General features: G+C 29.5%; 1 protein-coding gene across 1 annotated transcript in view; it reads right to left on the bottom strand.

Annotated features, from left to right (window-relative positions):
- Positions 1–17,214, bottom strand: part of LOC107452906 (mastermind-like protein 1) — a 33,488-nt gene that overhangs the window by 7,954 nt on the left and 8,320 nt on the right. The window contains exons 2-4 of the mRNA XM_016069531.3: positions 2,630–3,356; positions 1,559–1,779; positions 245–727 (exon numbers count right to left, since the gene is read on the bottom strand). Coding sequence (XP_015925017.2) covers positions 245–727; positions 1,559–1,779; positions 2,630–3,356 — 1,431 coding nt within the window. The remainder of the gene's footprint in view (positions 1–244; positions 728–1,558; positions 1,780–2,629; positions 3,357–17,214) is intronic.

The raw sequence follows: 17,214 nt of genomic DNA, 5'->3' as shown, positions 1-17,214 counted from the left end.
ACTTTTAGATTGGGGTTGAATTAATTGTGAAAACGTCGAATGGAACAATAGGAACAGTGTCTTTTTACATAATCAACAGAGTAAAGGAAAAATTAAGCACTTTTTAAAAATACCCAATGAAAAAAGTACCTTTAAGGGCTTTTAAAAACGCTATGCACCCTCTTTAAAGAAAAAGATTTCCGACAGAGGAACAAAATGTAATCATAGCTGGAAAAAAGAAGTTATAGATAAAAATTAAACTAACCATGTGAATTTGTTGAGGCTGCTGTGGAAACTGAAATCTTAGATCTGAATTATTTTGGATTTGCCTGTTTCCTCCTCCTATAGGACTGTGTGGCACATACTGATTACTATTTATGGAATTGAGAGGTCTAACTTGAGCGTTCTCAGAATAATGGCTGAGCAGTCTTGTGGTACCATAAGGAGGCGGCTCCTCCACTTGTTGTTGCTGTTGTTGGTTCTCTGGCATTCTTTGCTTACTCATATCAAACCTATTATTGGGGCTAGACTGCTCACAGTTGGAAGGTAAAGTTCCAAAGAATTCCTCCGAGAGACGATCCAACGTGTAGGCGCTTGAAGTGGAATTGTTAGCTCCTTCACTGCTTTGGTTAACAGTATTTGTTCCATTCAAAAAGTTTGATGAGTTCTGGGATTGGTTGGCGAAAGGATTATCTTTACTAAAGGATGGTCTGTTGACTAAGGATGGATTAAATACTTGTTGCTGCTGCTGTAAAAAAAATAAAAATAAAGAAATAAATAAAAAAAAATATGAAACCTCTTGTTATGTACACTTATACAAAACAGATGCTTTTCATTGTAGAAAATTTTTAAATTACAGTGAATCTTCTATGAAAACACCGTTATGTGCCTTCTCCACAAAGTGGACACTCCCATAACCAGATGTGGTCTGTCATTCATGCCTCTAAACATTATTTTCAAATTAAAGACCACTTTTTCTAAGCTTAAAAAAAAGAATTAAAGTTTCAACTTAAAAAAATGCCTCTTTCCACCCTTCTTAAAATATAGATGTAAAATTTTCTTTAAGATTGTTTGAGTACAAATTTCGATGTCTAATCTTTAAACCGTGCAAATATGAATTGAGATGTGCAATTTTAAATCAAATGAAAGTAATTTTAAATTGCATTTACATTGGCAAGAAAATAAAAAATAATTCTTTTTTTTCCTCCAGGAATCTGAAAAACAAAAACCTTCTTTGAAAAAAAAGGAAATTTTCTTTCTGTTAAATTGAAAAAAGAAAATAAGCTCCAAAAACTTCTACTTTACTTAAATTAAAATTTAATTAATATTTTTACATTATTTGTTTGAATCAAGTATAATGAAGTATGTAATTGACTAATGATGAACGATCATTAGTCAGTTATATACTTCATGCCTGACGATTTCTGCTATTTAAAAAATCAATACATACATAAAAAAATCAATACATATGATTGTTCATCATTAGTCAGTTACATACTTCATGCTTGTGATATACTTCACATATTTCTATATACGAATGCATGACGGTCTCTACTATTTAAAAAAAATCAATACATACTTGTAGGCTTTGATGTTGCTCTGCCAGTTGCTTGAGAGTGCGAGCAGCTAAACTTCCGGTTGGCTCAGAGGTCATTTTGTAATTAAAACGTATATTAGTGTTCATGTACGAAGGAGGTAGCCTTTGAGCCGGTTGATTGTAGAGAGAGGATGTTGGAATAGAAGGAGCAGACAGGGTGGAGATGGGAGTTTCATTGCTTCCAGGAAAATTTCTAAATAGACCTAAATATAATAAAAAGGAAATGCTCAATTACAAACAATTATATAACTAACACTCCTTAGTTATAATTCTGCAATCCCTCAATGCTAATTCCCAGGGACCATGGAACGGGGGGGGGGGGGCTTAAGCTCCGTCACATGTTATAAATGAAGGGATACAGCACCTAGTAATATTACAAATTTACAATACAAAAAAAGATAATTTTTTGGTATCCAAAGAAATTCTAAAAAAAAAAGTATATACAGAATTTCTAAAAAAAAATATCTCCATTTCAAGTGAGCTTTAACATTTCTTGGTGAAAACTGTACCAAATAATCGTCCCAAAGAGGAAATTTGATGTCAGAAGAAACTTTTTTCAGATTTTTGCACCAATTTATTTGTATTAATTACACTTTAATTACCTACATGTTAAACCAATTCATAAAATTAAACTTAATTATTAATATTAAAATAAGCTTTTTTAAAATAAGGTACTTACATCCCTGCCCTCGCTTTTGAAAAAAAACCAATTAAACATGAAAAACCCAGAAAAGCCCAATAAAACCCGGGTAGTGTTTTGCTGGAAAAACCCGGGTTTTTTGCAACCCTGGTTTTTTCCCTAAGGAAAACATTTCATTGGTAGGTGGTAAATGATTATGTCAAGAAGAAAGTTTTCTTAAAAATTTTAAAAAAATAAAAAATCATATTCAAACGGAGCTCAGTTTTTTTTTTTTTTGTAATATTGAAAAATTTCTGATTTTAAAGTTTGCCCAAACAAAGGTACATCATTCTACGTAATCTAAACACAGTTTTTGAAACTAAACATTAGTACAGGTAGAAATTAAAAAGTGAAAAATTGTAATTGTTGCTCACTGGTTTGAATAGGTACTAATGGAACTTCATCTGATTGGAAAGTATTTGGAGAATCTTTCACTAAGTCCGTAATTTCTTTACCAACCATCTCTTGATCCTTCAAGCCACCATCATCAAAAAAGTCAGTCATCAAATCTGAATAATCAGGATTTTCTGTCATGTCTTTGATTAAATCGTGCAGGACTTCTGGTGGAAGCATATCTTCACCCGAATCGTCATTCACACCAATGCTAGGAAATGTGTCCGACAAAGAATCGCAGGAATTGCCGTTGGGGGTGACTGTCTTGAATTGGCACATGTCCGACGGATCGTTGTCCTTTTCCTGCTTGCACTCAACGATAGGATTGCTGCAGGAATTTCTACCGGATTGGGAGTTCTCGTCTTTGCTTATGCACACAGGTTTTTTGTCGGTTTGGTTGTTTTGTGGCAGTGAAACTTGAGCAGTAAGTGGAGAATTTAGGGGTTTTTGAACAGTCTGCTGATTGGTGAAATTGGGAACTATTTGCACCGAGAAACTAGAGAGTGTTGATGTTTGTTGGGATGATTGCTGCTGCTGAGACTGCAGAGATGCATTAAGGCAAGAAGTTTGCTGAGAGAGAACTAAATCAGGCTTCTTATCAGGCAAAGAATCAGTTCTAGCCATTTTGGAAGACTTTTCAGATTCTTCATTGCTAGATGCTTGAAGCTGGGGGAGTTGTTCTTCGGCAGCTCTTTTCACCGATTTGGCCTGCAAAAGAAAGAACATATTTTAATTAGGCTAAAAAAATTCAACGCTCTCAATATTCCTGTATCAAAAATGTAAAAAAAATTTTTTTTTAGTTATGCAAATCTCTAGAATAATTTAAGAATCAATAAAAAATAAAAAAAATTATTAACGCAGCTTAAATACGTATTTAATTAAAATTAACACAAAAATCTAACTGCCAAAAACTGAACTTACAATAATGATATATAGTAATTAATTGCAAAGAATGAGATAAGTTAGGGGTGCACAATCTGCGGTCCGCGGGAGCTTCTGAACACAATGAAAAGAATTTTTATTTATTTATTTACTTTTTGAAAATAAAATAATATAGAAAATTTTGAAGCTCACATTTGCGTCATAACTTTGTGATGTGTTCAATTCGCATACTCTATTGTAAATCTACGTTGTTTCACGATCTTTTTTTCAATGGTTATTGGTACAAAATTTCGTATGGTTTTAAAATACCAAATATTTTTAATACTATATTACGTTACACGAATTTCGAATTTGAGTAATCACATTTTGACTCCTTTTATGTTTGCCAATTTTATTATAAATCCCAGCGACAATTCGATCACTTTTTTTTTTGGGGGGGGGGGCATTTATAACAACCAATTTCCTAGTGGTTTGTAAAATCCCGATACATTTATTACGATTACAAATCGCGCATTTAATTGATCACTTTTTCAAATGCTTTATTTATACCGATTTCATCGTAAACCTAAATAACTTTTTGATTTCTTTTTCTAAAAGCAGTCATTGCCACGCTTTTAAAAATCCCATATTTTACTATGATTTTATCATACTATGATATTATTTACGACACGGGAGTTTCAAATCGTACATTTAAATAACTACTTTCTGACGAGCTTCGTTTTCGCCAATTTCATCGTCAGTCCAAATTAATTTCCAATAATTTTTTCGGCAGACCTTGCGATGTATTCCCGAGTGGCTTTAAAAAATCTGATTTTTATAGCGACATGCAAATTTCAAATCACGCACTTAAATAATTACGTTATTGACGAGTTTTATTCGTGGTATTCACTTGATTTTAACTACGATGTTCTTTACAGCACGTGACTTTCAAATCGCCCATTTAAATAATCAGTTTTTGATACAATTTATCAGTGAATTCATTGTAAGTATAAGTTATTTTTCCTTCGTTTTTTGTGCAGTGAGCGCCATGCACTTACACGTGGTAGGTACTTAAATTCCACGATATTTCATACAATGCTATAGAAACATCAAAATTTAGAAAAGTGAAGGAAAACGCGAAATTTTAAACTACTTATTGTTTGTAATTTTGTTAATTTTTTATAGCTAATATGATTTTTTTTTTAAATGAACCAAAAAAGAAAAAGTTACCGATTTAAAATTCATAAAACCTCTAATAATTCAAGAAATAGAAATATCTGAAGTATAATACCTAATGAATATTGAATCTTATTTTGTATTAAAATGGTTTTGTTTAAATTTTTGATTTTGGTTTAAGCCTTAAAAATTTCCTTCGGTTAAAATATTTAATTCAAATTTATGTTACTCATTAATATAAATATTACACTTTCATTTTACGAACATTACAGTTTTTTGTTTGTTAATATATATATTTTTTCCCAATATTTATATGTTTTTCTTTTTTTTTCAATAAAGCAATTATTGATAAAAATGGAAATTTTTTTTAAAAAAACAGTATGAGTTTTTTCATTTTTGAATGAATTCTAATAATTTTATATTTTATTTTATAACCGTCGTTGAACAGCAGACTCAATTTAGGGTTTACGACTAGTTCAACTCCGTAACCTTGTAATTTTGAACCAATCCAGAAAGACAAGGGAACTACTGGATCAAGTATTAGGAGAAATTTGCTTTCTTCGAGGGCTTTTTGTTTGAACTAACTCGCATTAGCGTTACACGGAGAGGAAAACCACGTAAACATTCCACGATTAAGGGACTCTAACTCATGATCCGACTACCACTGAGGATTAAAAAAATTGTTCTTTAATTTGAGTAAGAAAGAAACTTATTTTAAGACAATGATAGAGAAAAAATGAAAAGAAAAAAAAATTATCAAGAGAGTCTTCAGGGTTCTTGCTCAATTATTTCAAAAAAAAATTAGGACTTTTTTAGCACTTTTTTAGGACAAAAAAAAAAACTAGCACTTGATGTAAAGTAAAAATAACATACTTAATCTATACATGATATTAAAAATGTACAAATAAAGTGTTTAACGATTCATGAAGTAAAAATTACATAATTAATCTATACATGATGCAAATTGAGGCTTAATTTTGTCAATCTTTTTCCTCAATTTTCTTTTTTTGACTTAAGTAATTTAATATGTTTCTCATTTTTAGAACACACTTGCTTTTGTTTTCTTGGATTGATGCAAGCAACATTTTTTACAACAGAATAGTTTATTGGACATTTCTCCAGTAAAGTTTCTAACATTTTGGTCATAAACTTTCTGCAATCTTTCTTTATATTCATATGATCCCGATCAGAAATAACTTTTGAGGCCAACAGCTGCTTTAAAATTTGGTCACCTTTAAAACCTACACTGATTTTTGTCAGAGAGACATAATTCTTTTCATCACAAAAATTAAAATGGCACAGTTTCTCCAGAGAATTTAAGTTTTCTATAGATTCTGGCTTCAGAATGTTATATAATTGCACACTATGTAATACCAAATCCTGGATATCTGCAGCAAAAAATGGTAAAAGTGGCCGATCTGCTTGATACAGTTTCAAAAATGGTGAAACTAGCTCCGACACATTTAAGAAAAAGTTCAGCTTAACAAGAATTAATTTGTCTTTTATTGCTTCTTGTAAAGTTAAAAAGGATTTACATTTCACTTTTCTAAACTTGCCAACATTTTTCACATAAGATTTCAGATCATTCCAAAGCAATATTGCTCTTTCAGCTGCAGGTGCATTTTCCAGCCAACGGTGGTTACAAAATTTTAGTGGTAATTTGTTCTCAGTTGATTGATTAATAAAATCTTCTTTTCTTGTGGGTGAATCTTTAAAAAGATAGAAGATTGAGCTCAGGATGGAACCAATGAGCCATTCTGTTTCAGATTCACCTTTGTAGAATGCGTTATTTAAAATATGAAGCCCACAACTTCCTATTGCATTGCATTGAACACCATGTTCTTTTAACAAATCTTCTTGAATATTATTATAAAACTTCCAATTGACAGCAGGACCGTCCATAGAAATCTGCAATAATTTCTTAAGGTCTACATTTTTGACTGATGCATAAAAGCAGGCTAAAAGGTCATCTGCTACAGAATGGCCCAGAAAAGCTGATGTTAAGTATCGCGTCTCTACAATGTTCTTATCTGGGTTCCAAAAGTGGATATGTATATCCAACTGCTTCTGCTGTGTCGCTTTGTTCAAAGACTCATAAAAAAGCAATGTATAAAACTTGGCATTATCAATGCACTTCAGAAGTAGCATGCTAAAATGAAGAGCAAGTCCAAAATGACAGAGATATGCACACTTAGATTCACTGCAGGTGAAATGACGTGATATTGAACTGTCTGGAAACATTGTACTAAATAATTTTCCAGTGTCTTTGGAAGAATTGTAGGAGTAGTAGCTTTCTACAACTTTTAAAGCCCATAAAATCTCAGAAGAAAGAACTTCTTTCCCCAAAGCCCAAGAATCTTCTAAAAAGATGGAGGCAGCAGAAGAGCCGAAGGCAACAGAATTTAAGGATTTAGGGAAACCGATTTAAGGAATCCGACCGCTCAAAAAAAATTTCAAAATGCCAAAATAAAATATATTTAGAACTTTTTTAGCACTCAGAAGAAATTTTAGCACTTTTTAGGCCCTAAAAAAGTTAGGAAAATTTTAGCACTTTTTTAGGACATTTTAGGACAGCAAGAGCCCTGGTCTTAAATATTGTTTCAAGTTTTGCCGTCAATTTATGTAAATTTTTTTTTTTAATTATTCGTTTTAATCCTGTTCAATCTTGGAGCTGAGCTTATGGTAGTAGTACAGTTAATTAATACCATGAATAATAACCAGGGTTCGTGATATTTTTTGATTTATTTTTAAAAAGTAAAAAAAAAAAATATTTTTTGATTTAAATCGGATTTTTTTTAAAAATTCAAATACAGTGTAAGAACTTTGATTTATGATTAAAAAACTTTATAAATGTTCAATCAAAATTAAATTAATATTAAAACTATATTATAAGGATATTTTAGAAGCTCTAACTACCTAAAACAATTATTCATTATAATACATAGCTTTGAATGCATAGCAGCCCTTTTGAAACAAATGCATGATTGAAATTTAAAGACTAGATGAAATAGAGAATTTAAAGAATACTTTAACTATTAAAACTAAGTTTCAATTACCAAACCATAATTTTAATTTAAAATTGTGATATTTCCCCCCCCCCTTGATTTTTAAAAGGACAAAATAAATGTAACATATTATGTTAATAAATGTAGTCATTTATCAAAAAATAAATAAATATTAAAGCTATATAATTTTATATTAAAATATTCATTTTTAATCCTATATCAAAATAGATAAGTTAAACTAAAAACAAATCTATGTACTCAGTGAAATTTGTTTTTTCACTAAATTTCTTTATAGAAAATCTGATGATGTCAAAGATACTGTAAACAGGAGGGGAAAAAAATACTTGAATGTTTACTTTAATCTGTACTTCTCTACTACAATCTCTAGAGTAAAAAGATTTTTAAAAATGTAATTTCAAATGTATTGGAATTTAACGCATACCAAGAAATACTATATTTCTAATATAGTTGATTTAAATCAATGATTTTTTTTTAAAAAAAGCATTTGATTTAAATCATGATTTAAATCGTGATTAAAATAAAGCTGATTTAAATCAACAAACCCTGATAATAACGTCTTTGGACAGACTTAACCATCAAGATAATTAGGGTAATATCAGTTCAATTATTTGGTTCTTCCAATTCTGGGAATGGAAGTTAAAAATTTACAACATTAACTAACGAAAAACTTACAAGTTTTTTTTTTTTTTTTACTTTCATAGTTAGTTTTTGAAAAAAAAAATAGTTGTCAGATTGTAATATTTGTAACTAAAGAAACAAAATATGGAATAAAATATTATTACATAAAAGATACATTGTTCCATTAACATTTGGGAACTTACAAAAAATAATAACTTTTTATCAATGATTTTATAGAGTATTTAACAATCTTGCTAGACGGATTAAATACATCAAAATTCGGCTACTTTGTAGTCTTTACATGGCTAATATGATGATGAAGATGATATGAAAATTGACTAATATGTAAAAATGTTAGCAAAAATATGCAGATTTAAAAATAAATATAAAAATAGTTTTAAAAAAAAAATTTTTAAAAAATGCAATTAGAATTTTTTTTATTTTTAAATTTTATTATTATTCCAGAAATTTGTTTCTCAAGATGACATATAATTATGTGTGGTATAAGGCATAATTTAATCACAATTCATTGAGCATTTACTTTTATCTTAATTCAGCCCAGAAGAAAAAAAATATTTTCAGAATTTGCATAACTGCCAAAAGAGAACGAAAAAAGAAAAAAAAATCTCGTGTCCGTGCATTACGAAATAATATGTATTTAATGCAAATAATTATGCAACATAATTATGCCACGCATAAAAATTTCAAGGATTTCAAAATCAATGAACGAAAAATAAGTAGACTTCACTAATAGTTAAAATTTAAATTTATTGTAATATTTTCCGATAGTATATTCACTGTAACATGAATTTTTGTTTTTCAACTTTTTTAATTAAATATTAAAAGACATTAAATTCATTTAAGATATCTAATCAGAAATCCAATTTACATATGCAAAAAAGAGACAAAGAAGTAAATTAACTATTATAATATTAAATCAAATTGGAAAAGCGCCTAAAGCAGCTAAACCTAAAAACAGACACACATATTCTATTTTATTACTTTTTCCTACTTTAAAACTTGTTTGAATTTCTAAATTCATTTAAGATAATGTTATAACTGAAGTTTTAATAAAAATGACATGATTACAAAGATTCTACATTTTTAAACTTATTTCAAAACAGAAAATTTTCGGAAAAGAAAAAAAGTTTTGAAAGATTAAATTGAAATATTTATGATCAAAATAAATTACTTTTTCTTACAATTTAATTTAGATTCTGACTCAGTAATTTTTTTAATGCTAGTTTAAATTCTCATTTAAACAGTAATGCATAAAATGATAGTTATTTTTTTACGAAACTTTCCTAATGTTAGATAATTCTTCTAAGGTATATAAAAAACATAGTTTTTTTATTAAATCAGGAGAAACTGGGTTTTCATGCAGGTTGACACTTAATGAATATGAACTCATCTTTTCCTCAATGAAAAAACTACGATTTCGGAGAGAGAGACAATGATGTTCTATCTTTAATTTAATTCTATTTCTGTTTTCATCCCATGCTATACACGCATGTATTTTAATTTTAAATGATGAAACACTGTAAATTAGTGTTATTTAAGAATTGACCACTAGTTTTAAAAAAAGTGACTGTTGAAGAGTGAGGAAATAAATTTTACTCTGGGGAAAAATGGTACTAATTTTTTGTTGTCTTTAAAAAGAATCAAACGATCCTTAAGTAAATATTATATGAAAACGATCCACATATTCATTAAAAAATGAGAGTGTAAACTTGAATAGAGACATTTCATTAGTTTCTTCCGATGAGGCCAAAGTAGCGGTAGGGCATGACGTCAGCTCATCACGTGACACCTGATATGGGGAAGGGGGAAAGGAAGGGAAGTAACAGGGAGAGAAGGAAGAAGCTATCAAGCGTAACGCAAGAGAAGAGGGGGGAGATCGGACATCAGGATTCCAATTGGGCACCCCACCAGACTGGACTGGCACATTTTCCTTTGTAAAATTATTTCTCTTGGTGAATGAGACGTAGGAAAATATAAATAGTCTATATTATCAATCCAGTGTTAGTCTCAAACTATTCTGCGAATTTGAATTGGATGTTTGCGCGAACAAAAATTAGAAGTTGATTTTATTTTGCTAGCAATTTCGTATATATAAAAAAACTTATTAAGAAAAAAAACGGAAATACATAATAAATAAATAACAAGATTTTATTTATTTATTTTTATTTCGAATAATACTGTTAATGCTTTTTCAAAGAACATATTAACTGCGAAAATTTTTCATACAAAATAAATATAAATTTTTGTTATTTTAAAGCAGATTTATGAATATTTTTAGTGTCGATCATAATAATATGAGTTTAGTCTGTGCATGTGTCTCTTTCAGTAACGTTTGTTCTATTAGCCTGAAATTAGGATAACAGGTGAAAGGAGTAATTTCAGCCCAGATTCCTAAAAAAACGTTCAAAAATTTAAATCAAATCGTTCGGGAGTTGAAAAATGGAATTCTCTTATAGATTCAGAATTAGCAAACGATAAAAATATAGCTTTTTTTTTTTTAAGTATTTAAACGATACCACCGGTGATGGTTGCTAGCTTATAGCTCTCATTAATAAAAAAAAACTTATAGCAAGTTCTTTAATAATTAATTATTTTTTATTAATTATCGACTATGTCAACCTTCATCTAGGTACCTCAAGATAGAATCAAGTTAACATGTCTTATATACTAGTGATTTAGTACTTAATATTTGTAGTGGTAGTTCCAGAATTATACCTGTGGTAGAATTCGATGAACGAATACCACTAGTTGATTCATGCTGTTTATTTTTTTATATCAATTTCGCTCACCTAATGGACAACTAGAAAATTTTTTCATTCTGTGACTCAGCTAAGTTAACCAAGCTTAAAGCCAAAAAAGTAAATATTTCCCTTCTAGTCTCATCTTTGCTGTGAATATAAACAAAAACCGTGCGATAACTGACGAAGATTTCCTCAAACATACATAAAGCATAGCTCGTTGCGTAATAGAATTGGCTCTTTCCTGACTTCGGAGATCTCAATGTGAGGAAAATAGTTTTATTGAAAATGAAATAGTTAAGAGACTCCGCCCATTTTTAGTTGTACATTCGTTTAAGAGAAGTGATAAAAATCTCCACACTATTATTGAAGCCAACGTTGCAATTTTGGTAAGAGGTACTTTTGGTGTTATAGTACTTGGTTCAGTTTTAATATAGATACAGTGGAATGAGACTTATACAAGCCCTCGAAAGTAATAAAAGTACCAGAAATAATCATTTGATTGTGGTTAAGTAGATCTCGTGACAATCATGAGTAGCCCGCTAGCAACAGCATTATGCGAAATGCTTTTATTTTGATGGGATGAACACAGAAAACATGTTTTCTTAATCTAATAATGTAAAGCCACCGGGAAGGTTTTAAAAAAAAAATGGAATTCTTTAAGTTTTAATTATTGTGTTGGTACATGCCCTTTACTTCTGAGCATAATTTCGTAGCGTTGTTTAGTACATATTTATTGATTACTTTCTTTTTTATTCACCCTGTAAGAAAAAAGCGTATTCAGCTAGTTCTTATTAAATAAAATAAAAGAACAAAAAATAAGGTTGCTAAGGACAAATTGTGTGTTCAAAAAATGTGTTATTTTTATTTATGTATACTTTTTGCAAACTTAATAACTCAACAGGTCAAAAATCTTTCAAACAAAATACCGGGGAATAATCTTAAAAATAAATCACGAACTATTGAGAAATCAAAGAAACTATTTAAGATACCCTACTATTTTCTGATTCAAGTACAAAATGCATTATTTCTTCACAGCTACTAAACCAAATTGACTAATTTTAATAAGTCTAAAAGAAAAGGAGAAAAAAAAACGATAAATTTTACAACTATTCTAAAAGTTGAAGGGATGAAATAAGGGAAACCGTATTTAATTTATCACTTTTAAAGTAAGAAATATACCACAAAAAATGATCATTCTAATGAGGGAAAATACTTTAAAAAGCAATACCTGACGATAATGATGCAGAAGAGGATAAATAGTGAGAGAACTTCATGATTGTTTTTGTAAAAAAAGAAACCATAGCACTTGTGTTTACGGTTTACTTCTCAGAAAGAAGATTTCATTGAAATGGTTTGAACAATAGAATAAAGAATTGTATGTAAACAACCTCTTGGCAAAAATAAACACTTTTTAAAATAGATTATTATCGGTTAGCCAGGATTTAAATAAAGTGATGAATATACTATTTCAGAGTAGATTCCCAGTATTATAAAGATGTCAACACTAAAAAATTATTTTAGCCGACATTACAAATTGAGGCAGCGCCTGTCAGCAGAGCGCACAACTAAGAATCTACAACACAATGTCTGCTAATTTAATATTTTTTATATGGGAAGCTTGTATCTTTTTTTTATATATATTAAAATATTTACTTAGATGATGAGCACAGCTAGCAGCATGGTATCAAACAAAATCACGCTATATCATTTTCATCATAATTTCTTTTTAATGGACATATTAATGGGAAAATAAAGGTAAGAAACAAAACAAGAACTGTTTCTCACCTTTATTTATCCATTTTCGCTGGCATCTGCACGTTTTATATTTCAGATCACTTTGTTTCTCCTCACTAACGCCTGACAAGTGGGAGCTTATAGTTTGTCTAAAGTAAGAGCTCCCCTATTGTGTTAGTCCTAGAGTGAAAAGAAATTACCCTCCCTAAAATGCGCTATTCTTGTTTCCATAGCAGCAGACGGCCTCAGATTTAGTGGCGGGGGGAGTTCTTAAAGCAGACAAACTATATTTTTGACTGCTTAAAACATGTCGACTGCTCTTTTCAAATTGTATACTTTTGAAGCGAATGAAGTTTTTAATTAACTAATGAATAAAACCTTAATCAAGACCTTTCGTTTTAGACTAGCATCAATATTTAACATATGAGATCATTAAAACACAAAACTACACATCCAAATTCTGCAATAAGAAATATTGCAAACACTTCATTTTTTTTTTTTTTTTTTTTTTTTTAAATTTTGTAATGAATGGGCTTTACTAGGGCTGGAACATTGTGAAATATGGAAGGTTTTTCAGCATCAGCTATAACGATAGAATTAAAAGTATTTACGACATTTCGTGAGTAACATGCTGTATAAAATTTTTTGAATATTGATGCTTTCGAGTAAAATAATATCGTAAGTATTGTAGATACTAATAATTAGATATAATCGCGAGGCAAAGTTTATTTGAGTAACATACTATTGTAGGGAAGTATATTAATTAAATCCGAAAAATATTACATTATCACTTTTCGAAACCTCAGACAAAATAGCACGGTATTAAAATTCCATTATCGCCTAAATTTTACTTCTGAAAATCTTGAAATTCTCTATTGAAGCTGGTTTAATTAACGCATAGCACCAAGTATTTTTTAGAATTTCACTATATTATTTGGAAGGAAAAAAAAATTTAAAAATCGACTGCAGAGACAGTTTTTAGTAAAAAGCAAGCGACGGGCAAAAATTACGCACAGTAACTTTGCCCAACGTCAATGCTGTTTCAGAAAATTTTTGCAGTGAAAGCTTCCCAATCTAATTGCGTGCAAACTATTGAACAAAAAGAAAAATGTAATTTTGCATATTTAAATGTTAAAGGGACAACCTGATATAAAAATGGTATAGATGGTGGTCATTAGTTTTTTTTAATTTTTTTTTAGTTAAATAGTGACAAAATTGCAATTTTTATTTATTTATTTTTACGAGCCACGTAATTATATAATTTAGCGAAAATTGCAAACAGGAGAATTATGATTTATTTGCAGCTTTGTACGCTCTCGTTCGAAAACAAACAAGGTCGAACCCAAGAGGTCGTGGGTTCGATCCTCGCCGGCCTAAGACTCCCCGTGTAGTAAATGGTGACTAAAGCACGTTAAATATGTCGAGTCTCAAAGTCCTCCATGTACCCATAACAAAACAATACCTCTGGGGATACTGACCCAGGAGTTCCCTTGTCTTCTGGATTGGCTCAAAATTACAAGGCTAAGGGTTGAACATTAGTAGTCGTAAATCCAAATTGAGTCGGCTGTTCTACGACGGTTATAAAATAAAAAGACATTATACTTTGTTTGAATTATAAATGAATTCAGGAGCAATTTAATAGTTATCAGTAATTTAATAGCAGTAGCCGGGATAGCCTGGTTGGTAGGATACTGTGCTCATGTTCAAGAGGTCGTGGGTTCGATCCCCACCGGTCTAAGACTTACCGTGTAGCAAATGGTGACTGATGCACGTTAAATCTGTCGAGTCACAAAATCCTCCACGTTCCCATAACAAATCATACCTCTGGGGGTACTGATCCAAGAGATCCCTTGTCTTTTGGATTGGTTCAAAATTACAAGGCTACAGAGTTGAACATTATTAGTCGGAAAACCAAAATTGGGTCGACTGTTCAACGATGGTTATGAAACTTAATAGCAGCGAAAGTTTTAAAATCTCATAACTCAAAAGCTATTGAACTATGGGGGGGGGAAATGAAATTTTGCATATTTAAACATTAACGGGACATTCTGATATGAAAATGTTATAGATAAGGGTCATTAGTTTTTGAATTAAATAGTGTCTAATTTTTTTTCTTTCGTGAGCCATAATTATTAGGATTTCGATTTTATTACTTTAAAAAAACTTTTGCTCTAGAAATATGAAAAACTTTAATAACGGCCATACTTTCACTCGCATTTCTAGTTTAGTTTCTTTTAAGAGAGAAGGGGAAAAAAAACTAGATTGATATAAAAACCGAACTATGAAGATAAGGAGGGAGATAAAGAAGGTATAACAAGAATGCTGTGCACTATTGAATCATGAGTTATCTCTAAAATGACATCCAGAGAAAATTGTTTACACAAAAAAAATTCATTGCTATCAGTAGGATGAAAATATTTAGAATATAACAATTAAATAACATAAATACATGTCAATTATGTAAAATTTAAGCATGCCATGAGGGACTAAACTTAAATAAAAAAATTAAATAAATCGTGCATAAATGCACGCTAGCTTAAATTTATACATCACCATATTCAGGGGTCTGTCCAGGCCGAATTTACTACCGTTTAGCGGTACCTTCACAAATTCAACTTAAGGAAAAACGGTAGTTTCACAAAACACTTTTTGTTGAAATTTTATTTTTTTATCCCTTAAGAAACAATAAATCCATATTTTTGTGTTGATTTTTTAATACATTTTTTAATTTTTCACAAATTATGTTTAAATTTTCACAAAATAGGTACCTCTCAGAAAAGCCTAGACAGACCCCTGATATTAATAATTGTGTTATCTTTATATTATAAAGCAAGAGAACACAATACAAATATATTTTTTGTCGCTAATCATGTAAGCTGTCACACATCAAATTAGTTAACAAATTATAAAAAAATGAGAATTAAAGGACCGTTGACATAATTTAAAATTTTAAACATTGACTTAATTTTTTTAAAATCATTGATATAAAAGAAAAACATTGATTTAAAGTGAAGATATTCTTTTTAAGTATGAATTCAGTGACATTGAATTTTTCATCCATGGAAAAAGTGCTTAAATTATCATTTGATGTTTAAAATAGACTAATAAAAATTTAAAAGAAATAATAAGAGACCAAATGAGGATAAAAGTAGTTGAAACTGCACTAGTTGTATGCAAAATAATGTTTTATACTTTAATTGTACCCATTTAATTTTATGTTTATACAAATTAAATAAATATGAGTACTTTTAAAACTTATTAAATCAGGCAAGCATTCCGTTGGCAAGCAGCTAAAATTGACTAATAGAATNAAGAGAGAGAGGGAAAAAAAACTAGATTGATATAAAAACCGAACTATGAAGATAAGGAGGGAGATAAAGAAGGTATAACAAGAATGTTGTGCACTATTGAATCATGAGTTATCTCTAAAATGACATCCAGAGAAAATTGTTTACACAAAAAAATTTCATTGCTATCAGTAGGATGAAAATATTTAGAATATAACAATTAAATAACATAAATACATGTCAATTATTTAAAATTTAAGCATGCCATGAGGGACTAAACTTTAAAAAAAAATTATAAATCGTGCATAAATGCACACTAATTTAAATTTATTCAACACCATATTAAGAATTGTGTTCTCTTTGTATTATAAAGCAAGAGAACACAATACAAATATCTCTTTTGTCGCTAATCATGCAAGCTGTCACACATCAAATTAGTTAACAAATTACAAAAAAGAAAAGAAAAGGAGAATTAAAGAACTGTTGACATAATTTAAAGATTAAAATTTTTTTTAATCATTGATTCAAATTGATATAAAAGAAACACATTGATTTAAAGTGAAGATATTCTCTTTAAGAACGAATTCATTGGCATTGAATTTTTTATGCATGGAAAAAGTGCTTAAATTATTATTTGATGTTTAAAAAATAGACTAATAAATATTAAAATAATAATAAGAGACCAAATGAGGTTAAAAGTAGCTGAAACTTCAGCTAAAATTGACCAATACAATAGTTTAACGATAACTAATAAATGAGGGTTAAATTTTAAAAAAAAATTTATATAGGTCAAAAAGTAAAACTTTTCTACTTTTAGATTACAGTTTTTATAATTAGCTATCCTTATTTTCTTATAAAAATATATATATGCACACAACTTATATTATCTTTCTAGATAAATGCATGCACTTATATTTAGAAAGTTTTTTTTCTTCTTTTTTCAATTTACATTTTTTTTACTGAATATTCTGTTTAAAAATTTCAAAAGTAAGAAAAAATAATACTTGATGTAATATTATTCAAAAATGATTACTTGGCTAAAAAGTTTTCAATAAGTAAAATTTTTAAAGCAATTTGTTTTTTTTTTCGGGGGGGGGGGGGG

Source organism: Parasteatoda tepidariorum, chromosome 2 (assembly GCF_043381705.1).
Source record: "Parasteatoda tepidariorum isolate YZ-2023 chromosome 2, CAS_Ptep_4.0, whole genome shotgun sequence".
Lineage (NCBI taxonomy): Eukaryota > Metazoa > Arthropoda > Arachnida > Araneae > Theridiidae > Parasteatoda > Parasteatoda tepidariorum.
This window is presented reverse-complemented; position numbering and strand designations above follow the sequence as displayed.